The sequence below is a fragment of the Sturnira hondurensis genome, unplaced genomic scaffold (assembly GCF_014824575.4).
Source record: "Sturnira hondurensis isolate 20B ecotype Veracruz unplaced genomic scaffold, ASM1482457v3 Scaffold0021143, whole genome shotgun sequence".
Lineage (NCBI taxonomy): Eukaryota > Metazoa > Chordata > Mammalia > Chiroptera > Phyllostomidae > Sturnira > Sturnira hondurensis.
This window is the reverse complement of record NW_028093774.1, coordinates 16694058-16721529: the sequence shown is the minus strand read 5'-3', so window position 1 is coordinate 16721529 and position 27472 is coordinate 16694058. Positions and strand designations below refer to the sequence as shown.

General features: G+C 39.7%; 1 protein-coding gene across 1 annotated transcript in view; it reads left to right on the top strand.

Annotated features, from left to right (window-relative positions):
* NRXN3 (neurexin 3) overlaps positions 1–27472 on the top strand; it is a 1509805-nt gene that overhangs the window by 1327156 nt on the left and 155177 nt on the right. The window contains exon 20 of the mRNA XM_037031267.1: positions 6860–7031. Within this exon, the coding sequence (XP_036887162.1) occupies positions 6860–7031 (172 nt within the window). The remainder of the gene's footprint in view (positions 1–6859; positions 7032–27472) is intronic.

The window sequence follows — 27472 nt, the reverse complement described above, 5'->3', positions numbered from 1 at the left end:
AAAGCAAGGCATTTATGGGAGATGTTCAGTCTGCACTGAGTTTCAGTCAGCACTGCCGTGCCAGCTGTCACCTGTATCCTGCCAGGAGACTGCTCCAGGTCTTGGCGTAGTCCCATGCTGGGGCTCCTACAGAAAGGAACTTTAATTTTTGCTTTGTAGTCAGACTTAACTACCAAACAAGGTGGTATGACATCAGGGTCTGGGAAGAGAAGTGAATATCAGAGTGGATTTGAAGGACATGGTGGCTCAGGATGTGAGTTTGTGACCAGCGATGATTAGAGCCGTGGCTCTGACTTGCATCTTATTTATTTGCACCAGCTGTCTTGTCCTTCCTGATTCTCTCCTTCAGGTCAGAGTTCCTGTTGTCCTAAACTGTCATCTCTGCTTCCTCTCACTCTCTCTTTTTTTTTTCCTTTGCTTGTAGTTAGAGATGAAGCTGTCTTGAGCTATTTATCAGTCTTATCTCTCTTGGCCCTCTGCAAGTATTTCAGACTGTGGATCTAATCCTCTTTAATTGATTGACCTCAGGCATCCAGACATCAGCAAAACAGCAGGAGACGCACAGCTGCAGTGGGGGAGAGGTGGATGCAGTTTTGCTGGGTGGGTGCAAAGGTCACTGAAACCTGTGCAAATTCAGGAAAACAGAATTAGTTTCCAAGCCATTTACTGTGAATTTTCTAGGGACAATCCATGTAGATTCTGGAGTTGGCGATCTTAAATGGGAGACGTTTGTTCCAAATAGAATAGTATTCTGTAGGTCATGTGCAAAATGACTCATCCATCCATATTAAGACAGATGTCTTAATATTTCTCACCCATTTATCCTACCAGCATAATCACTGTTATCACCCCACCACCAACAACATTGTTCCATCTCCCTTTTAGAGCACGTCAGAATTTGCCAAGATTTTATTCATTTCTCTTAAGTACCATTTAACACAGGGTTTTTTGTTGTTGTCGTCTTTGTATTATTTTTTCATTTTTCATACAGATAGCTTGAGATGCAAGTAGTTGAGGGACCTACTCAAGATCACCTGGACAACAAGATGCAGAGCCTTGATTGGGCTTTGGTCTTCTAATTCAATATCTGAAAAGCTCCTGGAACCCAGAGCTGAAAAGGCCCCCACCCCCATTCCTAGCCCTTCCCTCACAGCCATACTTAAGCTCTTCAAGGGAAGGGGACTCGGTCATTGCCATGGGATGACAGCAAAAGTCCAAACACTCTCCGAGCCCCATAGCTAGAGACTTGTCAGTCAAGGTGATTTCTGATGGGCTTATTCCCCATCTCAAACTTCTTGAAGCAGAGACCTGATCTCTTATATCTCTTGAATTCTTTAATAGTGCATGCCTCCGCACTCCCAGTGTGCACATTCAGTGCTTATTAGCTAACAATTGTCCTGGGGCTTGAACAAGAACACCATAACATTGATAGAATGGACTGATGCATTTTACTGAAAAACAGTAGTCACAAAAAGAGACTGTACTGTGTTCTAATGCAGTTTTATCCTAGAAAACTTCAATAAAGCCCCCAATTATCTGATGCATCAAGTAAATTGCACATCATCTTTTTTGTATTATACTGACTAGATATATAAAGCACAATGAGACTATAGGTTTTACCTAAGATTTATTGCAAAAATGTCTGAACATAGACAGCAATTCTCTACTTTATCCTGTAGTGTTCAAATCCTGTTTAGCCTCCCATGACATTAGCGCATTTTTCAAGCACAACCACACATTCTAATTCATTATTCATTGATTCACTTATGCACTAATTTAACAAACATTTACTGAGTAACTGCTAGACTTCCTATATTTGAGATACCCACAATTGGGTTAGACAGGTTAGGCAGCCATAAAGAATACTCCAATTGCAACATGTAATACATGTTGACTGAAATATAACATGGTGGAAAATCCACAGGTTTTAAAGTCAGATGCACCTGAATCCTAATCTTAAATATGTCTCCTATTACTTGCGGAATTCACAATTCTCTCACTCTCTATCTTTAACCTATAAAATATGAAGGGTAATTTTGAGAATTTGAAAATCATTCTGTTAAAAAAAGATTTTCCAAGCACCTACTCTATCCATCAAGATAGTCTGAGTTATGCTGCAGCAACAAATAGCTTTAAATATTTGGTGGCATCAAGCAATCAAGCTTAGTTTTTCAGTCACGTTGTGCGTCCCTTACTAGCTGGCTCATTGGCATCCTCGCTCAGTGAGCCAGACTAACCAAGAAGCCACCACCAGCAATTTGCTGGGTGGGGTGGCTGAGAGAAAGTGGGAGAGCTCCAGCAAGTCTCACAACAGCGATTAAGTCCGTGTGGCTCAGGAGTGACACCCAGGTGACTGGTCAACACTAGTTTCTTGACCCTACACTTTACAAAGAGACTCAGTGGTTGTCCCATCTCCCTATGAGCCCATAATGGGAGGACTGGAAACACGTATAAATGCGGCCGCTGGGAACTTATTTTTTATGATCCAGACCCTGAAGCGGGTATGGCAGACCAGGCAATGTCTGGACCCAAGAGGGATCACATCCATTTGTGCCAATGTCCTTGTGTTCCCGCCTCACAATGAACTCACAGATGCTGTGGGAAGCCTGGGAGTTAAGACGTTGGGAACTGCCTCCTTTGCAGGTCTCCCTGGCAAGCATTCGAGAGTCCCAGCTCTTTTTCGGTAGCTACAATTTTCTGAAATCGTGAACGGTGCAGTCTGCCGTCCCCAGGCACACTCAGGAATGAATGGAGAGATTGCCTTCAGGGAGATCTTTATTCCTGAGGATTTTTTCTTGCCCTTGTGTATTTTTGCTTCTGAAATGTGACCTCAGTGTGTTGCTAGCATCTCCTGGGTCACCTCCATAGCATTAGCTGTAATGTGGCTTGTGGAGGTCCAGAAAACTGGAACCTGACTACTTGGAGGAACCAAGTGGGCTCATACATGGTCATTATTAGTGAAGAATGGCTGACTGGCTATTTGAAGACAGCTGTTTGTTGCACCATTCAAATTTATCCTATATACGCTTGAGGATTCTTCAGTAATGTCTTCTGATTTACCACTTGTCTTTGTTTTTAACGTTGAGGAAAAACATAGATTGAATTGATTGACTGGATAGTGACTTTACTAGTGATGGGTATAGAGATATTAACATTTATAGTCCTGCTGTTTGGGGGCTACACTTTGCTTGACTTGGAGAGGCTTATAAAAGGCACCAAAGGACATGAAGAGAGAACAACTATGAAATCATGGCAGGGACTCAGCCTTGCAAATCTTATTTTGTAATGCTCCATTTGCTAAAATCCACATTTATTTCCACCATATTTCTTGATGACAGGGTGGCCAAACCGACAGTGCTTTAGGTCGTGCCACTGCTTTCAGTCACCCTCCGGAGGGGGAGAAAGGGAAAAGATGACTGGCACTTACTGAGGTCCCAAGCACCTGCCAGGTGTTTCACACCTATGCGTTCTTCTAAAATACTCACAATGAGCTTCAGAGGTAGCTTTTTCCTTCATCCACATATCCCTTTTATAGGAGGACAATCCAAAGTTCAATAACTTGCCCAAGGTCATACAGCCTTCAGAGTCAGAAGTATTCTTTGAATCATGCTGTACTAAAACTCATGCTTATTCTGTTGACCAAATTAACTTCTCCAGTAGTTAGTGTCATATATGGTCAAATGACTGGGTGCTTTCTTCTCCTAATCTCATTTATCCCTTCTATTTGTATAATAGTTTATTATTTAAAAATCTCTCCTATTAATCATATCATTTTAGTCTTAAAATAGCCCCATGAAGTATGTAAAACTAGTATCCTGTCCCCAGAGTATATAATCAGAAATGGATCAGAAAGCTAAGTAACCTGCCCAAGGTCTGTCAGAACTGACTCTAAAGCCAATGTTTTTCTCTCTTAACATCTTCTCTTTTCTGGTCACATGGACCATGAGAGTTTATTTTTATGACGCTGAGTGTGATCGATTTAAACCTGGGCAACTATATGGGGATTGGCCACAATGCTCATAATGAGCCGAGACAAAGCAGTTAGCCACAGATTATAATGCCACTGTGGTGCCATGCCAAATGACAAGGAGGTTGGAGTAATGAAATTTTATGCACGTTAAGAGACCGCATCTGAGGTCGAGCACAGCCACATTGACCACTGGAGGAATCACAGTGAAACATCTGGGTAAGAGTTTCCACCGGGTAAGGTTCTGTGCGTGCTAGCAGGATTAGGAAGATCTCTCTGAAACAGTGATTGTGGTGGTGGCAAATGTGTGCAGCCTCAGATAAGGACCAACTATTTATTCTGGCAGAGATTAAATCTTTTCTTTCCCTGAATCTATTATGGATCTTGCAGAGAATCTGCCCAAGAATACGTGTCGCTGATCAGCCAACTCACTGAGCCAGAACTGTACTTTGCCACCGCTGTGGCTGAAAAGCTGCAGAAGGCTGGTTAAAGGTTTCCTCTCTCTCTCTCTGAACTGTTCTCCATCCAGGGTTAATTAGTGACTCAGAGATGAGCTGAATCACCAGCAGTCCCTTCCACACATCCAGGATTTATACAGTGACTTCTCATTGAAGAACAGGGGCGTCACGAACAGCCCACATTTGTGATGTGGGCAGAGGAGCAATGGCACCTGCAGTCATGGTTTCTTAATTCCCCAGCCCTTTGATTCCCCTAAACAGATTCCGACTCAGGTTGCTATAGCTTTGCTCAATTAAGGATGAGTGTAACTTGACTCGGTACTAACATACACACACCCTTAGAAATAAATGCCAGTTGTTGAAGTAAGAAAAAGTCATATTGACATTTCTGAATTCCTAGAGAATTAAGGAGTAAGAATAAAATGAATCATATTCTTAATTGTGGGTATAAAAGATGCAAAAAACCCTATCATCAGGAACATTCACCCATGCATTTTGTTTAACTACTAGGAACTTTGTTTGGTGCTGGGGATGTAGGGGTGGCACTGACACAGAACAAAACCGAGAACCCAGTGTCACAGTAAACAGGGAATGAAGAGATCCTGAGTCCATGTAGCTACCCCTGGGGGGGCACCCACATCACTCTCCTCCGAGAGAGAGAACGTGGGAGTCTCAGTCATCATTTTGCACGGCGAGCTCTGCTACAGGGCACAAAGGAAGCCAAGCTGTTCACCCTGTTTCTCAGTAGCCCTGCATATGGAAAACAGCCTTATTTGATCAGCCTAGATTCCTAAATACTTTCTGAGGTCAAGACTCCTGGGTATCTTCCCATCCTTTTGTTGGGTGTATATGATGTGTTCACATATTAAAGGAAAATGGGAAAGCTGAGAAAAGCCTGTCACGAAAAAATAAGTGAAGGATATGAAACTATATGAAGACGAGTGCCTAAAATCTCACCAGAAGTCTTAATGTATAGACTTTAAGCAAAGTAAGTGCTTAAAAAACATTTTATTTATGTACTGAATAAATAAATAGATGAACCAAATTATTAAATCTTAGATTCAGTTAAACCTTTCCTACATCTCAGTTCATATGGATTCTGGACCTTGTTCCTCATACCTTAACCTTCCTTCTTTTCCTCCTTCCCTGCTCTTCTTCTTCCTCATTTTTCTCTTGTTCCTTCCTTTCTTCCCTGTTCCTCTTCCTCCTCTTCTCCTTCCCCTTCTCTCTCTCCCCCTCCCCCTCACTTCCTTCTTCCTCCTCTTTGTTCTTCTTTTCCTATTTCTTGAACTAGGAAACAGAAGACCACAGACTCTGAACAAATATTGTGACTCAGTCTCTTAGAGCATCTCAACTAGAACTAAATTGTATTATCTTTTGATATCTAATCTATTGCTTGGCCAATACATCAGATTATTCTTTCGCTTATTCCTTCTGCCCCCCTACATGCTGTGATACATTTTCAAGAGAGTAGGAGAGACTGATTATACCAGACCAGTATGGTTACTTTCATTGTATGTGTCATTGGAATACTAATTCCAAGTCTTAGTTGTAACCAACTACTAGAGGAGAAGAGTAAGAGTTTTAATGGCATTATTATTTATGCTTCAGTGTTTCACTTCCTAGGAGGTAGATGATATCACCACCTCCACCTTCACCAGCACTGCAATCATAATCTTCATGGCAATAATGTTAATCTTCTGAAATTCATTGTGTTTTCCCTCCCAGACATCGTTTGGGGCCACAGAGGTCTCCTCTGCTGTGTAACAGAAAGCTATGGCACTGAATACTACATCCCTCTTTGGACTACTCTTAGGAATAGGGCTATCAGTGTGGGGAGGGTGACAGTCCTCTGACTCTGAAAACCCCATCTCGGTTTCCACTGGCCTCTGTTACTTCGCTGCGTTGTAGGCCTACAGAAAACTATCATCTGGAGTTGGTGCCTAATGACAGCTCTTCTGCCATCAGTTCCTAATGATTCTGTACCCCACCCCTTGGCCTTGATTACCCTAAGTTTGCACGCAGGTTTATCTTCCCTCTTTACCCTGCATCTGAACTGTGAAGTGCTCTAGGTCCCAATATCTTATTATCCTCTCCTAGAAAACAGGCCTAATTCACTACACAGAAGTGAGCTTTGCTGTGTTACTACACAGTTGTTAGGTAGTTCTGTGAATCCAGTGTTAATACCCTCTGAGGGCTGTCAAATGATGTGCCCTGTGTGGTACAGCCTGTGAGAGCAATGTGGGCACTTTGATTCCATTAGTTTTTATGTTTGGGATGAAAGCCCATGGAGAAAGGTGGGATACTACTATGACTTCATGTGAATGTTTCTCTCTGGGTACCTACACATTCATTGACAGTTGGCAGATCAACATGGAAGAGAGAAAACCTTGTGGTTTGTGATAACTATACCTTTTGCTTTTCTTTATCATAGGAACAGGGGAAAATTGGAGTTGTCTTCAACATTGGCACAGTTGACATCTCCATCAAAGAAGAGAGAACGCCTGTAAATGATGGCAAATACCACGTGGTACGCTTCACCAGGAATGGTGGCAATGCCACGCTCCAGGTGGACAACTGGCCGGTGAATGAGCATTACCCCACAGGTACACGTTTTACTCTCAATGACTGTACTCTTTTTGCTTTCCTATTCTTACTTCTAAATGGTAATTTTCTCATGACCATCACTAAATCATAAAACACTGACTATTAAGTGTACATTTCTTTTTTTTTTTTATATGAGAAAATAAGTTATTTCCTTTGGCCCTGGACAGTGTAGGGACCTTCTGGAGACTTATTAACTATGCACTGAGCACTTTTTGTCAACCTGACTAATACTGCCTGACTGGCTCATACCAAAGGCAATTATTGTAGGATTTCCAGGGTACTGCACACGATGAGCAATGGGGGGAAAGGCATCATTTTTATCATGAGCTTTATTGATCATCGTGGAATAATCAACATGAGATTTGGGCTTTGAGATACTGTTTTATTAAGTGTGGTTGAAGGAACCATGGGCAGAGATTGCAGAAAGACTGTGAAAGGAAGTTGACTGAACTTGAATGGATAAATAACGTCAGAGTAACAGAGAAAGAGTAAGGGTGGGATTCCATTCATTTGGTTGACTTTGCCAATTTTCTCGTCACTTACACTAAGCCTGACTTGATGTTCAGAGGTTGGTCCTAGTAGGTGGGAGGGAAGAGGGGTTAATCATCTGTTTAAATGATATAGTCAAGGAGCATTTGCCAACCAACTCCCAGAACCAGATGGCTGAATCAAGGGCAGTGAGAGGGAAGGTTGCCTTCTTTAAAAGAGATTATTTAAATAATCCTTTAGCCGCATCCCCGGCATGTCCCCCCACCCCCCAACTTCTCCCAGGAAGAGAGCTCTGAACTGCAATCATAAACGTTTCAGAAATGGAAGGGAAAATACTTTGGCTAAGGGCCTTTGCTTCACAATTGTGTTATCACCTGGTAAATACAAGAAAAGAGCTCAGAATAATGAACTTCTCATTGATGTGGGCATGATGCTATGTCTCACTGTCAGTCTCCTCCACTCCCCACTCCCCGTAATTTCCCCATTTTTATCCTCTCACTTGGTTTATACTGAAGTGGGCCCAGAGATGAGAAAGCCAGAGCACATTGCCAGAAGTTTAAGGCTGTTTAGCGAGTAGTCATTGTGGCCCAAGAATTTTGAGTGACAGGAAGGCTGTGATTATGTTTTCACGCCTACCTCAGTATTATTTTTTAAGCCAATCAGAAATAACTGTGTTACTGGGATTTCCCCCAGTAGCAGTCTTTCCATGCCTGGTTTAAGAATTATGGGAGCATCTACAAACAGCGTGTAAGACTCCCAGGTCACTGAAGCAGAAAGCCTCACCTGCCCCTTTATCTAACCTCTCCGTCTCCATACAATATATCCAGGTCAGCCCTCGCAAGGAGTCTCTTGTCATGCTCTTAGCGCTTCTTCAATTAAGTCACAAAAATGACTTCATGCATTTATCTCTGAGCCTTTGAAGAGAGCCAGAGGTTTTAACAGCTACTTTGAATTTTTATCATCGTCCAAATTCACTAGACACCAATAGACCTGATTTTGAAATGCTTCTTGCTTAAACTCTGGGGGATGGGGGTTACGGGCAAATCAAAATAGCTTGAGATCTTAAAAGCTGCTTATTTGCTCGTAGGAAAAATCAGTCTCTTGCCACGCGTATTATCATTGGCCCTGCGAGCGCTGCTGTGGGGTTTGTTATGTTTTTATTAGGAATTTCAAAGATTTATAAATTGATATTAACCACTTGCCCTGAGCCAGTGCAGAATCTAAGAGTTTTTGCTGCCAGCGATGAAAAGGCTCTTTAACAGTAATTTTAAAGCCACAGATATGCAGGAAAACCAGTGACCCTTGCTGTGTGCCTACCTCTTTGTATCTTTGGTTTCAAATTATGGGTTGCTTCCCATGTTTTCAAAACAAAGAAAAACCTTTCTTTAATGGCTTCGCTCCACACAGAAAACTATTATTATTAGTATCTGTCGGTAACTGTTATTCAGTAATAACAAATGTCGTTATTATAACACTTGATACAGTATAGCAGTTACAAGAATGGGCTTTGGAGGCATCTGGCTGGAGGTGGGATGCTGGTGCCGTTACGTGAGAGTCTAACGCAGGCTGGACAAAGACCTTGAAATGCCCTATGCGCGGAAATATTTGGTTCCTCTCTCCCCATATAATTCAAAATACAACACTGATTCAGAAGTATAAGGATATCTAATGGTTCTGATTTCTCTGCTCTGATGATGACAGATACTTTCAAAATGCATCAGATTCTTTCTTGCCACATCTTAATTGTGTACCCTGTTTTCTTGGTTCCCTAAGGGAGTGTGTATTCCTCCTATTTGGTAATCTAGTTACAAACCTGAAGGAAGTTATTTAACCTCCCCAATATTTGTTTTCTGGTCTGTGAAATATTAGTAATGATAATACTTCCAGGGTTAATGTATCAATTATGTGAGTCAAACACATGTAAAATGCTCAACATAATTCTGGCTCAATTAAGTCAANTCTTTCTTGCCACATCTTAATTGTGTACCCTGTTTTCTTGGTTCCCTAAGGGAGTGTGTATTCCTCCTATTTGGTAATCTAGTTACAAACCTGAAGGAAGTTATTTAACCTCCCCAATATTTGTTTTCTGGTCTGTGAAATATTAGTAATGATAATACTTCCAGGGTTAATGTATCAATTATGTGAGTCAAACACATTTAAAGTGCTCAACATAATTCTGGCTCAATTAAGTCAATATTCAATAAATGTTAATTATAAGGATTATCAAACATCATTTGGGCAACATTTTTTTTTACTATCCCGTATTCACTCATGCAAATTACCTCATTTTTGACTATTAAATTAGGTGAAGTAGATATTTTCCCTCTACATTTCAAAGGTAAAAAAAAGACCCAGGGAGAGGCTGTGTTTTTCCTAACATCACACAATAAACAAGGGACAAAACCGAGACCAGAGTCTCCTTTCTCAGCTGGGCACAATTTCCACTATTGTTCCCACAGCAAATTAGGGGACATTGTGACAACTACGTAGATAGAAATGAGCATGATTCTTTTGGGGTGTTCAGGCTTACTCTTTTTTAAGTGTCAAGTACAAAGATGATATCAATAACCACACATAGATGGTTGTTGTGAAATGTAAGAATCCTCTTCCAAAATAAAAGCTCCTTTAGCTCTGCTGAAAGATCCATCTGTAATGAGTCCAGCTATCCACCTGACAACAGCGGCAATGTGCTTCTATGAAGTAAGTGAAAGAATACTGAGTGTTAAAGGAGCTCTAACCTCACCTTGTCTCCTAGATTGGAAAGTGGAATTGGAAAGTGCAACATTCTAATTTTACACTCCACTCTTCCAAGACTTCCTAGGGGTGGCTCACCTTTGAGCGTTGGAAAGCTTACTTTCTCTCCAGCCTGCTTCCCCGTGAGACTAAAAGGATCCATTTAACAAAATGTAAAGCATCTTTAGAGCAATCTAGCAATGTTTAATTAATCTATATTGAACTATAAGAGCGAAAATACCCCCTGAATCTGGGCATCAGGGAACAAAGCCACTTTGACACAGTTTCTACAGAAGCGATGCACTCTCCTTTATCCAAGCTGTTCTACTTTATTGGTGGTAATAAATATAAGAACCATCAAGAGGAGTTCAGGTATGCTATTTGTCAACTGCTAGCATTGAAACAGTGAAGAAATATGGAGTGGCTCCTATAGAATATTCACCTAAGTTATCTCACTGTGAAATTATTCTCTCGGGACATCGTTCCTGCTCAATAGGTCCCCGTGTATCAGGATGAATGGGTCAACTCCAGAACCTTCTAATGGGCATTTATAGGATTGTATGTGGCTCTACTGAAACATCCTCTGGTGAAATATTTAGAAACCAGCTGGACACAGGGCATGTAGCATACCTGCTCTTTGTGAATCAGGAAGAATTCAAAATGAAAAGGAGTTTTATAGCCATCGGAACCTTATATCACTTAATTCTGGAAGGTAGAACTCAAAAGCACCTTCTTTCTTTGAACCTGAAAATAGAAAGGCTAAGAAACAGGAGAGGGAAATAAAAGAAGAACCAGCCCCAAGCTAGCACCCAGATGCTGCGGAATGTTCTTTAAAAAGCTTCTGATTACTACTGCCTTCACACAATGCCAGTGGTGGGGAAAGGGAGGGCAGGTGAGAGGTGAGTTGAGCATGAGAAATTAATGTTAGCCCCAGCTCTAGGCCCCCTGGGAGGCTGAGCTGCTTGGGATTGTGAAAGACCCTCTCTCTGCTCTGAGTGGGTGGCTGGTTGTATCACCAAGGCTATGAGCACCCTGAGCCCCACTGTGCAGGAAGGCCCTTTCAAGTCTGAGCCCAGCTTCCTGGGAATGAAGACTGATAACTCAGATGTGTAGGACTTTCCATCTTCCATGCCAAATGGAGCTGAGGAGAGCTGGGTCTCACTTGCCTGTTTGTCTTTTGCCTCTTGATACTGCATGCCAAGTCTGTTGTGCTCTCGACTGGAATTCTCTTCCTAAATCAACGAAATACTTGCTGTTGGCCCCAGCTTAGCTCCTATTTGATGACCCAGCTCAGAACACGAAAGGGATGTAGGAATGGCTCCCCTTCTGGGACCCTAGGTTAGAAAACTCCCTGCAGTTATTTGAGTGTGTCAAACTCCACAAAATCTTGTCTTCATAGGGTGTATAAGTAAGGACATTGTTGTCGTGCTTACTGGTGCTCAACATGCCGTCATATGCCTTATAACATTTGAGCCTTGCTCTATCCCATCAGGGAACTAGGTTTGGTATTGTTATTACTGCCATTCCCGTTTTAAGGTTACATCATTGAGGCTCTGAGAGTCTAAATAATTTACCCAATAACACACAACTTCAGGGGGAGAGCCAAGATCCCTGTTCTGATCCTTAGACTGTGTTACTGCCAATTTCCTGAGTATTTTTCTATTTCTCAGAGTCGTGCTTTTATTGATACTGATACTAGGCTTTTAGGTTATCATTTTTGTTTATGTTTTTCCATCAAAAGTATTATCAAGTAGAAGTCCCTGCCAGACTAGTTTAGTCAGTAGTGTTTCTCAGCCTTGGCTGTATCGACATTTTGTGCTAGATAATTCTTTGCTGTGACAGGCTGTCCTGTGCACTGTAGGCAGTTCCGCAATGTTTCTGACTCCACCAACTACAAAACAGTAGCCTCTCCAATACCAAATATTTTTTGTGAGGGACAAAATCATCCCCAGTTGGGAATTACCAAGTTAGAGAAAATCTCCAACATATTTTATTTCAAATGCTTATTGCCCTTTTACAGTTTATGCAGTATACCTGGAGATAAGAGGAGTGTCTGTGTTCACATCTCATCCTAAATTACTGAGACTTCAAAGGGTTAAAAACAAGTCAATGTACTTGACCTGATGCTGACATTTCTCAGGCCTGGGGCTTGAATTAATTCCCAGCGGGAGGTTTTCTTTGCTTTTCTTTCTGTCTTTGGCTGCAAACATTTGAAGTCTTGCCACATTTGAAGCACACATTCCACAAGCCCCATCTACCTGCTCACACACTGGATCAGGACTAGTGTTAACTTCAGTTCAACGGGGAAACACAAAGGCAGGGAAGTCCTGTAACGGAAATAAGAAGTACAGACATGAGCAACACCAGCCATAGTTGCACGTGGTTTCTGAGACTGCAGAGAAGTAATGGTGACTGGGGAGAGCTTCCTTAATGAGTGTGTTTGAATGTTGCAGACTACATATAAAGTCATCCTGTGAATATGTTCTGCCAACATTCTTTCACAAAAGATGGCCATTAACCAGTCAAAACAGTGCGTCTTGAATATTTGCATTGCTGTATTGTCGCTCTTTCTTAATTGTCAGGAATGAATTAGAGTTCAAAGTAGGTGACTTTCTGTTTCCAAGGGACTTTCAACTTGCTGGGGTTGGTCTTTGATGAACAACATGTTATAAAAGTCTTTTCAATAGACCGTGCATGTGGATGTATAGCTGTATTCTTTAACTTGGTTGCAGATGAGATTCTCCTCGTAACGTTTAACGAACTGTGGGTGCTCAGCCCACCGCCGTCCTAGGTCGTCTAATGTAAATGGCTGGAATGTGGTCCATGGACCATCAGCAGCAGCAGCACCAACACCACCTCAGAGTTTCCTAAAAATGTAGACTCTCTGCCCTGCCCTTGACCCACTGGATCAGAATCTGCATTTTAATAAGATACCCAGATGATGTGTGTGCACAAGAAAACTTGAGAAGGACTGCCCCAGGCAGTAACATTTTAAAAAGTCCTGTGGTGATTTCATATGCAGCTATGTTTGAGAACCCAAATGTCTTTTTTTCTTCTTTCCGACTGTGCTACTCAGTAGCCGCTAAGCGCTTGTAGTCACACTTACAATGCGGCCGATATGACCAAGGCCCTGAAGGTTTATTTTCATTGTGCAGTTATTGTGTCCCTAGGCACTGAGGGATTTAAATGCATTTCCTCATTGACCTGAGACTTATCTCAGGTCAGTGTTATGAGATTGGTGGCTGGTACTGGACAGTGCAAAACCAGGATATAAAATACTTTCTCTTATTTCCTTTTACCTGTTTTACATGATGTAACTTTTCATGTACATCACTCATTAAATAATGGGCATTTACTCTCACTTACCTTCTGAATTCCTCTCATGTATTTTGCCATCACATAATCACTGGGGTTATAACACCACGCGATCCGTGGGGTGGTCATCCCAGGGATGGAGAAAATGGTAGATGCTACCATCACTCAGCTCGTTCATCCAGTCAGTGATGGCTGCCCTCTGTTGGGCATTTACTACACACTCCCACTTCATGTACAATCTTATCGAGCCTTGATACAACCCTTGGGGTTGATATTTGTTGTATTTCCACATTGCAGACTAGGAACACCTCCAGAGATCTTAGGTACTTACCTAGGTCCCAGAGTGAGCGGAAATGCTGCTGTTTCAACCTAAGACCACCTGGCTTCACAGCCCTAGGTTTTACTAGCATTCTGCCCCTTCCATAGCCTTTGGTACCCTGAACACTTGCATGCTCTGGAAATTCTGGTCTTAACCCAAATCTGGACAATTTAGAATGTTTCTCTCAAGTTAAATCTCTGATTTCTACCACGTTAGGAGCCAGCACATCACTGAGCATTTATGATGTCTGCCTCCCCCCACATCATCAGTTAGGCCTCTGAGGACTTTGCCAGCCTCTGGCCTTACATGATCCTGTCAGACCTGCCAGCACCCTATCTAAGCAGAAGGGGTGACCTTATTTAGATGAAAGTCTATGTTAGCGTGTCATAGTCTTGCTTGGGGGACCGGAGAGTCACAAATGGGTGCTTACTATTATTTTCTTAATTGTTTGTTTTACCAGGCAAGCCTTTCCCTCCTGTGAATTCCCAGCCACCAGGTAAATAGCTTTGTATCTTACAAGTTAAATACAGATACTCTTCAACTTATACTGGGGTTATATCTTGATAAATCCATCATTAAGTTGAAAATACTGTATCTTTAAAAATGCATTTAATACACCTAACAAACCAAACATCATAGCTTAGCCCAGGCTTCCTTCAGTGTGCTCAGAACACTTACATTTGCCTGGCGTTCAGCTACTATTTTAGATTTCTTAATGTCTATGAATAATAAGCATATCATATTCCATGGAACAAATCCATGGAATAATGTTTTCAAGATTTGAAATATAGAGTGGTCACCTTTTATATAATTTTAAAATTATGCTCATTTCAGTTAGTGTAACAGAAAAATACTGACATCCTCTCACTCTATATGTAAGGCAACTGTAATTACACAAATTCATCGAAATGAAAACAATCAAATATTACATAATTTCAAAGCTCGTCTACGTGAATTACAAGGTTTTCTTTGCTTTATTGCCACAAAGAAGCTCTAGTTTAGGTAGCAAATAAAAATTCTGGCATGCAGAATTTTCTCCAGTTATAAAAATCTAGAATTGTTATCCCAACCAAAAAATGTAATTCTCCTATGCTGCTTTCCTTCTGCCCCAGAATTAAATAACCAGCAAAATGTCCCAGTGCCCATGCAAACGCACGGCTTTATTTATAGGAAAAGTTTTCAAGTTTCAGTTGCTTCATTTGAAATCCTGCACAAAGTTGCAGGGCCCCTCTGGTTACGTAAAGGCTAAAAAGAACATTTAGCTCCTCCGAGAAAGGTGGTACATAGAGATCCAATAATAATAATATATATTCACATACAGTATGTCATTTATAATTCTATAAAGCACGGAGGGCAATGAAACTGTAAATCACTCAATCGATTGTAATCATATTGCAGCTCATCTCAAAGAGATAAAGACTTTCTACTCCTCCAAAACCCCTGTCGATACCTGAGCAGGCTGGAGAAGGGGGCCTGAGGTAGGGGGGAGGTTAGTCAGAGGAGGGTAGAGAGCATGAGTCAAGGGCAAAGAGGCGCTGCCGATCTTCAGTTCATGGCGTTTATATGCGCTGGATTAGATTCCCAGGGAGGTTCACGGTCGCTCCATGAAATGCATTTCTTTTTCCCACGGTACCGTTCTAACCTTGCAGCGTGTCCCTGATGCTCTGTGTGGGTCTCCACGGAAGGGTTTGCCAAATGCCATGGCTGATACACAGTGCTGCAGGCAAACAACAGGGATTAAATACAGAAGTGGAGAACAACGATTCAAGCCAAAAGCTAAAGTTTATATCAAAAGAAATGATAAAAACAACTGATAATGGGCCAGCAAAAGCCATTACGTTGCACTTTCAAAAAGCAGAACACTTTGGAAATCTGGTTACTAACCGGTGTTGTTTTTTATATTTTAAAAATGTTGCTAATCTACCCCCATCCAGGAAGTCATTTTGAGTGAACTGATCTTTTTATACATCCATTGATTCACCATTCAACAACGATTTATTCAAAATCTATTTTACACGTTAATCCAAGCTGGTGATGGGCATATAATGGAAAATAAAATGCAGCCCAGGCCCACAAGGATCTTATGTCCTAGTAGAAGAGAAATGCATGTACACAAACAAAATAGTTTTAATTCTTAAATTTTATTGTCCATTTATTAAGTGCCAGGTAATGCCCTGAGTTCTTATATTGAATCTTGCCAGTAGGCCTAAATGTTAGAGACTCTTTTTATCACCATTGTATAAAATGGGAATATGGACGCTTGTAAGATTAACTTCCCCAAGGTCATAAGCTAGTACATGAAGACCTGGAACTGAAGCCTGTATTTCTTGAGGGTAAACCTAATGCCCCATCCAGTGCACTAGACTACACTTTACCTCAGTTCCAAATAGTGCAAGGAGGTGCTTTTCTGCAGGTGAGATCTGGGGTCAGTGGCACATGTGAGTGCCTGTTGGAGCCTGAAATGGGGCTGTGACCTCGGACATGCTGACAAACTCTCTAGGACATGCTCTCTAGGACATTGCTGACAAACTCTGTTCCCCTATCTAGACACATACTATCATACACTGCAATGTGACAACCCACACCTTTTACATAGAGGGAACTAACGAGCAGGCACTGTTCATACATTATTTCACTTAATGTAATCTTCCCAGTGGTTTTCGTGGAAAGGTATATCAATCTCCCTCTTTTACAGACAAATACACCAAGGCACAGGGAGTTTGAACACGCATGTTGCAGTCACAGGGCCAGGAAGCATGAACACTGGGATTCTGGACAGATTTACAAGTCCCTACAACCCACTCCTTTTTGGTTACCCCACTTTCCATCCATTCCCAGAAGCACTCCAGCTTGCACTGTGTATGGAGAGCTCAAATTCATTTGGTTGACAGACCTAAACTGCATGCAAATTTACTATTGTTTCCCACATCCCAGTGCATGCAGCGCATGCTGTGATCAGATTATTAAACATTTACTAGAAATGTGCTTCTGCCCAATGCACAACTGCCAGCCTCAATGTTTAATTAAACTAGATTGGTTCTCATTTTAATCACAGTACAGAAATCTGATTTTCTCAGAGTTCAGTGGTGAAATCTTCATTCCAAATGCCTACAAGTGTCTAAAAGCTGTATATCACAGAGAAGGGGGTGAGGATATTAGAGCATACCTTTGTATAAAGGATTTTAGGGGAATAAATCTGATTGATAATAAGCAACGCTAATACAATACTTATTTTGTGCTGGGCTCATGGATTACCATGTTGAATCTCACAGCATCCTAGAAAAAGGGATTCCATTATTATTCTCATTTTAGAGATGAGAAAACTGAGTCTCAGAGGTGAAGTAACACACTTTCCGGTATCATACAACTAGTGGGTAGTAGAGCCAACTTGGATTTGAATATAGGTACAGAGACCCCAATGTCTTTATTTGGAGAATACTTCTCATCTAGAAAGTCAAGTTGTAGATATTATAATGTTTTCAACCTATAAGGTCTTTGCTGCGATTATTTAACTCTGTTAGTGCAAACATAACCATGCACACTATATTAATGAATAGGCATGGCTGCATTCTAATAAGAAAATTTACAAAAAGAAACTGGACGAGTCAGATTTTTCCCATGGTTATAGTTCCTTGATCTAGATGGTACATATTTTGAACCCATATCTCTGTTTTTACTGATCCATCAGCTTTATTTTGTGGATTATCGCATTCTTCTTAGAATAAAGGGAGCAAGATAATCTCTATGTAGGTCAGTCCCAGAGACATGGAATAATCCTGTTAAGTAGGCTAGCCTAGACCCACCATTGAGGTTAATTGAGGAGAAAGAAATACATAAATGAGACAATCAGTCCATTTACCTGTGCTTAAATAAACAAACCCAGCCCTACACACACACACCGCTTTCCTAACGGAACACCAAAGACAGAGATTCAATCCCACCTATATTTACATTATTCCATACATTGCTTAGAGCCAGATTTGAAAATAACAAGCAGTAAACATTATTCTTTTTCTAGTTCTGTTACTTCTACATAGTAACTAAGAGCTATAGTGATCTCAAATACACTTCTCTTCTCTCTTTTCTTTGGAATTCATGGATTTTTATTCGGCCCTTGCTCAGCTGCCTTAGCCTGTCCTCTGCCCTTCCATATACAGGTGCCAGCTGACTTTTAGCATTTCTATTTTCTTCTACCTTCTTCCTGATACCCCCATCTGCTAAGTCTCAAAGAACATCCTCTTCATTTCTCTGCATTGGCTGTCTGTGATCTGTGGATGGGCACTTCCTGCTTGAGTGTCTGGTCCATTCCTGTCACTGATCTGCCTTTATGACGGTGGAGTTTCCTTAGATGTGACTCGTGGTGAATTTTAGAGATTTTAGTTCCTATTCCTCTTCCCCTATGTATTAAAGGAACAGGAACAAAGTTGTGAGTTTTAACAGGTGTGCATATACACACGAGCATTCACAAGTTTAAAATAAACATTTTTAAATTGTTGTTCGAGTACAGTTGTCTCAATTTTCCCCCTGCCACTCCCCCTTACCCCACACATTTCCACCTCCCACCCCTAGTCCTTTTCCCCTTTGGCTTTGTTCGTGTCCTTTATACATGTTCCTTGACAACCCTTCCCTCTCCCCCACCTCCATTATCACCTCCCACCTCCCCTCTGGTCACTGTCAGTTTGTTCTTAATTTTAATATCTCTGGTTATATTTTGCTTGCTTATTTGTCTTGTTAGTTAGGTTCCACTTATAGGTGAGATCATGTGGTATTTGCCTTTCACCATCTGGCTTATTTCACTTAGCATAATGCTCTCTAGATCCATCCATGCTGTCTTGAAGGGTAGGAGTTCCTTCTTTCTTTCTGCTGCGTAGTATTCCATTCTGTAAATGTACCATAGTTTTTTGATCCACTCATTCACTGATGGGCACTTAGGTTGCTTCCAACTCTTGGCCATCGTAAATTGTTCTGCTATGAACATTGGCACATACAGGTTCTTATGGGTTGGTGTTTCAAGGTCCTTAGGATAAAATCCCAGCAGTGGAATTGCTGGCTCAAAAGGCAGTTTTGAGTTTGGAACTGCTCAAAAGGCAGTTCCATTTTTAGTTTTCTGAGGAAATTCCATACTGTTTTCCATAGTGGCTGCACCAGTTTGCAATAAAATAAACATTTAAAAATTAAACTAAGGCAGACTAGATTTTGTTTATGCAAAATAAATATTCTTTCACATTTTACTGACCTCGATATTAACTATAATAAAGTTGTCAATCAAAAGTCAAAGCTCTCACCACCAGAGTAGAAAGTATGTACTGCTTTATACTTGGCTCCCTATAGGTCAAACAAAATGATCACAGTCTTGCTAATCCTCCCTTTTATTGAATCAAAGTGCCTATATAATAGTTGCTCAATAAATGTTAAATAGTATGACTGTACTAAAATAATTGGAGGCTTCTGATTTTATTGCATGTATACACCCAATAATAGTATACATAAAGGTTAAGTGTATTCTTTACAAGCATTAAATATACTTGTTTGTTTTAAAAGCAGTAGGAAAATATCAATTATTTCATTATGAATAACTTTGTTATAGTTGTTCTATTATAGCTGTTTCACTTTTTCACCATTGCTCTCCCCTGCTCCACCCACCATCCCTCCCCCTGCTCCCACAGTCAATCTCTACCCCATTGTCCATGGACATGGATCCTTTATACACATTCCTTGACTTGCCCCTTCCCTTTCTTTCCCTTGTTACCCTCTTCCCCCTCCCCTCTGGTCACTATCAGCTTGTTCTTTATTTCCATGTCTCTGGTTCTCCTTCACTCTTTTGTTTGTTTTATTGATTAGCTTCCACTTATAGGTGAAATTAAATGATATTTGTCTTTCACCGCCTGGCTTATTTCACTTAGCATAATGCTCTCCAGTTCCATCCCTGCTGTCATGAAGGGTCGGTGTTCCTTATTTTTTCTACTGCATAGTATTCCATTGTGTAAAAGTACCACAGTTTCTTCACCCATTCATTTACTGATGAGCACTTAGGCTGTTTCCAGCACTTGGCTATTATAAATAATGCTGTAATGAACATTGGCATGTACAGGTTCTTTTGAATTGACTTTTCAGGATTCTTAGGGCATAATCCCAGCAGTGAAATTACTGGATCAAAAGGCAGTTCCATTTTTAGGTTTTTTTTAGGAAATTTCATACTGTTTTCCACTGTAGCTATACCAGTCTGCATTCCCACCAACAGTGTACTAGGGTTCCCTTCTCCACAACCTCTCCGGCACTTGTTGTTTGTTGATTTGTTTATGATGGCCATTCTGACTGCTGTGAAGTGGTATCTATTTGTGGTTTTAATTTGCATCTTTCTGATGGCTAGCGATGCTGAGCATCCTTTCATATGTCTCTGGGCCCTCTGTATGTTCTTTTGGAGAAGTGTTTGTTCAGGTTCTTTGCCCATTTTTAATTGGTTTGTTTGCCTTCCTGGAGTAGAGTCATGTGAGTTACTTATATGTTTTGGAGATCAAACCCTTCTCTGAGGTATCATTGGCAAATATATTTTTCCCCTATGCTTGGTTCCCTCTTAATTTTGCTAATGTTTTCTTTAGCTGTGCTGAATCTTTTAAATTTGATGTAGTCCCATTTGTTTATTCTTTTCTTTATATCTCTTGCTCTAGGGAACATATTGGTGAAAATATTGCTGCATAGAATATATGGAATTTTCCTTCCTATGTTCTCCTCTAGGATTTTTATGGTGTCACGACTTACATTTATAAGTCGTGACACCATCAGTAACTTTTAAGATTTCCTGGGCATTTTTTTTTTGTTAAAACAGATCTGATTTTATTAAAATATTTTATATTGTTGACATCACTCACTGTAGGTCTCAAAGGATAGATTTCTCGGTGTACTTGGACAAAATGATAAAAGGGAGGAAGGAGGACATTTAGGCACTCATAAAAGTTTCAAAAAAACTAAATATAAATTGAACATAAATATAAACGGAAAGTAAAAGTATATCTAAAATCTCAGACAGGCAAGGTTTAGAAATACTTTTTAAACCTATATAAAACTGTTGTGAGATGCTGTTGCAAATAAAATAGAAATTTATATAAGTGAAGTACAAACTGAAATGGAAACAAATGCTTTTAGACTTTCAAAACAAATAGCTAGATCTGTTACTAAATTTTCTGTGCGGTAAAGATAGAGCTGGACCTTCAGGAGAAGTAAAACTAAAGGTAATACATGGAAAAGAATATATTGTTTTCAGGGAGCAATTGAAATCTCCTAGAGGAGATAAAGCGAGTGAAATCTAATAGTCTTGCTTCATTTTGTAACTTTCTACCATTATGACTGCAGAGAATTTTGATCTCCAAGTGGGTCTATAAAGGGAATTTTGAAATACTTTTTACAGATCTGTTCTTGAAATAAGTCAATTGAACTGAGTGAAGTGCTATGCCAACAGGTCGACTCAGAGTCCTGACCAACCCTGGTTCCAAAACCTCGTGACAATACTATAGTCTTATTTCTAACCTCAATCGTTTTTTTTTTAAATTCTCAGTAGTTGCATGCAATTTATCCATCTGTTCCAAGCCTACCTTTCTAGCAGTCTGGTTGGAGCACACTAGTACTTATAGATGTCTTCAACACACACATCAGGCCACACATTGATGAACTTTGTAACCAGTGAATCCAGCTCATTCGGTGGCTGCGTAATTGTATAGCTGCATCATTCTATCAGGTTACAGTTGCTTTCATTTTTTCTGGTTAAATAGAACAATCAATACGAGTGTACTTTGTTCCTCTCTCTTCTGGCTCTAATGCCTTGATTTATGCCACTCCCCACACCATAGAGATGTGAACAAGCAAGCTGTTGACTGGAAGGCTCAAGAGTTCGAGCAGTAATTAGTGCACCTTTTTGGAAGTGTAATACCAGCTGAAATCACAATTGACACAGCCAACCTCTAGGGGCAGAAGCAACCCTGGCATTTACAGTCCTTTGTTAACAGAGACCATTCAAGTGCTTTTCTAAAGGTATTTTAAGCATCCATCTCTGGAAGCCTAGAAACTGAATAATAGGAACTCAACCTTTATACAGGTGGAACATTAATCCAAGAGGATAAGGAAGCAGGAAATCTACATATTTCCTTACTATTCATTGTGTCTAGGTTCTCCTTTTTTCAAGTTTTTTAAAAATTAAATTTATTGGAATTATATTGATTAATAAAATTATATAGATTTCTTTTTTGAGTTTCACACAGAAGTAAGTCTTAGAAAAAAATGTAATCTTTGGACAGTATCCTTAGTTATATGGGAAACTTCAACTCCTATTTCGAAGTCTAAACACTTGCTAGGATTCCAATATGATTATATAAACCACTATCCCTGATAATCAGAAATGAAAATGTAAAACCAAGAGAACTGCATGCTCTCCTCTCACTTGACTCATCCCTTGTCCTAATCGCTCTGTATACTTACTAAAGTTCTAAGTACTTTTTGACAAGACAGCAATGATGCATCAATAGAGATGGCATGATCTTGAGTAGGCAAACTGAGTCACTCAAAGGCCTTTTTAAAATCTTTGGATCATTATTGTAAAGATAAAAAATAAAAGTGGGTTTCTAAAAGGGTGAAATTCAAAGGAACCTAACAATTAGAATATACTAGGTGAAAATACTAGATCATCTGGTCTATTTCCATGGTGGGTTTGGAAATTTCTACACGATATGAACAACTCTAACTTGATAAGTATAATTTGAAATGTTACAGATGGCAGAGTTTGCCTTTATTCCACTGAGAAAATTGATCTATCTAGCTCCTTTATTTGGTTTTTATTTAAAAAGTTTTGTTCAACTCCATTATTATTAGCAATGTCATTTGAAATTATTATGAATCATTTTAAAGTCCTGGATATTTATTTATTATCAATATATAGGAGCTATTTCTTATTGGAGGATGCAAGATTCTATGGAGAACATGGAAAAATACTTTCTTTTGAAATATTTATAAAGTATCTGTATTTCTTTTTTTCTTTTTTTAAGATTTTATTTATTTATCTTTAGAGAGGAAGGGAAGGAGAGAAGGAGAGAAATATCAATGCGTGGTTGCCTCTTGTGAGTCCCCTGCTGGGAACTGGCCTGCAACCCAGGCATGTGCCCTGACTGGGAATTGAACTGGGATCCTGTGGTTTGCAGGCCCACGTTCAATCCACTGAACTACACCTGCCAGGGCTGAAGTATCTCTATTGCTATACAGAATGTACACACATAATGGATAGCTATAACAATATTACATTTGTCCCAGTACAGATAAATATATTTAACTTTGAAATAGCCTAAATAGATCCTTAAATCTATTTCTCACATAGCAAAAATTTAATAGTAAGTATTTAAGGTTTTATATTAAATGCCTAAAATAAGAATCATTAATATTTTATTTGTGTTTCAATTTGTAGGTTTTCAGAAGTTATAAGAACCTTAGTAATCATCTAAACATTCATAGCTAATAATTTAGTAATTTGTTGGAGTCAAGACCCTGCCTTTGTTTGAGGTAGCAATAGTCATCCATTCACAAATATTCTTGGAACCTTAAGGTGTGTCAGTGACTAGTGTCACCAAGTGTTGAGGGAAATATTGTGGAAGCAGTGTAGTGTAAACCTGTTTAAAAATAAATCTTGCTTCTAAGGAGATTATAATTCCATATAAAAAACACGTGCTCACAAGAACTAATATTCAATGCAGGATAGTAGAGTCTAGGTGACAGGTGAGTGTTTAAAATATGTGAATAATCATTAACCACTTTCTTAAAAGTGTTTTCAAAAAGCCCTCATTTTTAAAAATGTTATTCTGGTCATCACATTTATAATATGAACTAATATTTGAGTCATTACATAAATTCCTTATTAAACCCTTTAGTTCTCCAGATTTTGATCATTTTTCATGTTTTCCCTATAGTCCAACTGCCAATCACATGCTAAAGCAATACAGTTCTGATACCAGCTATTAAGTCCTAGGAAAATGACTTCTATATTCAGTGAGTTTATAAAGGCAAAGTTTTGCTGATCCATAAATTTTATAAGGAGTTGAAAAGGCAATGCCTTCTTTTTAAGAGCTAAGGTTGTAAGATGGAAAAGGTTTCTGTCTGATTTTGGTCTTCAATCTAGTGTTTTGCTTTGTCTTCATTGGTTTGTATTAGTAGGGAGGTGGTGAAAAATACCCTTCAATATCAAGCCTAAGTAAGGCTATTTATGGCCAGTGATTATTCATACCCTGCAGGAACACAGAATGTTTGATTTGGTTTTAGAAGATTGGACTGATTGACGGAGTGAAGGAGATCATCCTAGGTATACACCATGAAATCATTAAAAAAAAAAAATCTGTTGTTGAAGTACTACTTGCCTATGAAAAAGAATAAAATCTAATCATTTTTGGTGACATAGATGAACCTAGAGTGCACTGTGTCAGTGAAATAAGTCAGAGAAAGACAAACACCATGTGATTTCTCTTGCATGTGGGATCTAAAGAACAATATAAATGAAAAAAACAAAAACAAAAACAGACTCATAGATACAGAGAACACAGTGATGGTTGCCAGAGGGGAGGGATGGAAGGGCAATGGGTGGAAAGGATAAAGGGATTAAGAAGTACATTTTGGTACTTAAAAATAGTCCTGGGAATATAAGGTACAACAGAGGGGATATAGCCAATAATATTGTAATAACTATGTATGGTATCAAATAAGCAATAAAAATATCAGGGGGACACTTTGTAAAGTATATAATTATCTAACAACTATGCACCAGAAACTAAGGCAAAATAATGTTGAATGTAAAAAACAAACAAACAAATCCATTAGTGGGGTGAGGGTTATAGTTTCAGAACATCATAACAAGCCCAGCCTACCCTTCTTACCAACCTTCTGTCCATCCCTCATTTGAATAGTGATAAAAGGGAGATCAGGTAACTAGCTCCCCAGCCCCTTATTAGCACTACTCTTTATTATCTATAGAGTCAACCCTTAGCACCCTCACTCCCAGCCCCCAGCCGAAGTCTAAAATGGGGGATCAGAGAATTATGGATCCTTCTGTAGTTCTCCTGCCCTGTCCCTACTCCCTCAGCCTTGATCTTACCTTCTTGTCTCAGGAGCTATATTATTGCATTCTTTCCCTTGGATTTGATCATCCTCTCTTTAGAATGAGGAAGAGGCTGAGGTGGGTAACATGGGGCTCTGATCTGCCTGTTGCCATCCCAGGACTTAACACCTTTATCATACAAGCTTCTTTGACTCCACAGGTAGCAGCTGAGCACATTGTCCCCTCCTGTTGGTCCTTGACGGAAATGCTCACACACGACAGGATGCAGGGTGACTCATTTACCTAATCTTATCTCCCCCATCCTTCCTCACTGTCCCCACTTCCTGCCTGTGTCATTTAATGTCTGATGCATATCAAGCCACTCCAAAACTCTATTTATTGGCTCATATTTCTGGACATCATGTGGGTGTTTTTTTCTGTTCTAGCCTGGCTTGAATGGAGCTGGATGATCTGATGAGCCCACACCAGGGGCTTTAGCTGAGCTGGCTGAGCTGGCTTGGATGGCTGTTTGTCCTTTTGTGTGGGCTCTCATCTTCCAGGAGCTGACCTCCAGGGGCCAGCCTCGGGCTTCAGCACCATAAGAGGGCAAATACCCACCCGCAAGGGCTGATCAGACCTCTGCTTACATCTCATTTGCCAAACAAAGTAAGTCTCAGAACCAACCCCAAATGAAGGGGTGGGAAAACAGTCTTAACCTGTGATGCAAGGGACAAAGTCCTATTGCACAGGAGCACAGGCTTTGGAATGGGAGTGTAGCTACTGTGTAATTTAACTCATTGGCAGAGAACTTGGGAAAGGCTCTGGCTGCTATAATTCTGTTTCCTTCTTACATCTCCCTCTCAATCCTAAATGTAGGCCTCAACCTGAAATTAAAATCTAGTAACTTTTCATTGTTTTTCTTTAAGATATGACATTTTAGAATTCATCTTGGCTCCTGCCATATCACCCAAGCACCTTTTTAACTTTGTTTTTTCTAAGTATTTCTTATTTTTTTGCCTTAAATTGAGTTACTTACTTTTTTAAAATATCAAATGTCCATTTAAAATTTTTAAAAAATTATTTCAAAAACTTTATATGCCTTCATGATATATCAATATTGTTTATAAGATGTGTTTTCTTTGTATGGTCCATGTTCTCCTCTTTATTTTTTTATTTACTTATCTATTTTTAACAAAGACAATTAAGTTATAAAAACAGTCCCATGTTATGTTTCTCTAGACATCCTTTCTGAGCTCAATACATGGTTGTTTATCATTTTTCTTTCTTTTTTTTGTAGCCATATTTGAGACTGTACTGCAGTTCTCCCAAACAAATCAATTTGAATTAATTTGCCAAGCAGAGTTAACGAGGCATTGTATGAATTCAACACATACCACAAGGACTGCACTGCCTGAGGTTATTTCTTCCCTGGGAAAATTTTGATTCCTGTTTCACACTGCAGTAGTGTAAACCTGACCTTCAAATCTTGCACTAAAGTGATTCATGGCTGCCAACTGGTTCATTTTCTTTGAAAAAATGAACCAAACATAACCATACAATTAGAAGTATAGCCAATTTTAATTAGTATTTTGGGGGAAGGTGGTCTTCAGGATACACATTCACTGATGCCTACCTGCGCTGAGTCTTATTTCTAATGATGTTGTAAGTGGAAGTTTAAAAAATGTTCCCATAAGGGAAATATATTTCTTCCATGACTTTTAAAGTCTCCTTAACCTTAAAGTTGTAGACTCCTCTCAAAATGTAAACTGTAAATTCCAAAGAACTCTACTCCCATAAACTGCTTTTTAATTATAAATACAAAAAAAACCCCACTTGCCAAAAAGGGACCTCATTGGTTATCTGGATCCCTACTCATCCCACCCCTCCTCAACCCCACATCTTCGTCTGTCACCAGTACGTTCTCCAGCAAGGAGAATTTCCTTTAGACTGTAAAGTCTGATGCCAACAAAATAAACAGGAAATTTCAGTCTCCTAAAAGGTGAGGAAATGGTAATCAAGGTCTCCAGAGGAGCTCAAATCTCTGCATATTAGATAAATCATTTCCCAAGGTGCTTAAGGAATTTGAACTCCAAACCTCTGTTAATATTCACTCAGAAATAATGATGGGGGTCAGTCAGAATGAAAAACTAGTTTGGAAAATTGTCTTAAATTGTTTATTGTATTTAAAAAAATAGATCTCTTAAACTTGGGACTGATATATGAAAATTCTCATGTATTTCATTTGACAGATAAGTTGGTATACATTTAATCACCTGAAAGTAACCCAGAATAATATTGAATATAAACTATACTGGAAAAATAACATTTTTAAAAATCAAATATAACCAAGATTCTGACAATGGCTTTGGACTAACATGGGCTCATCAACACTAGTCTTACCAAACTAGTCTAAATTCTTTTAAGATAGCATTAGCGCTGATAAGAATGTTATAAATATAGCATCTCTTTATTTTCCTGAAAGGGTATAATGTCAGGAGAGCTATGACAAGTATCTTAGGGAG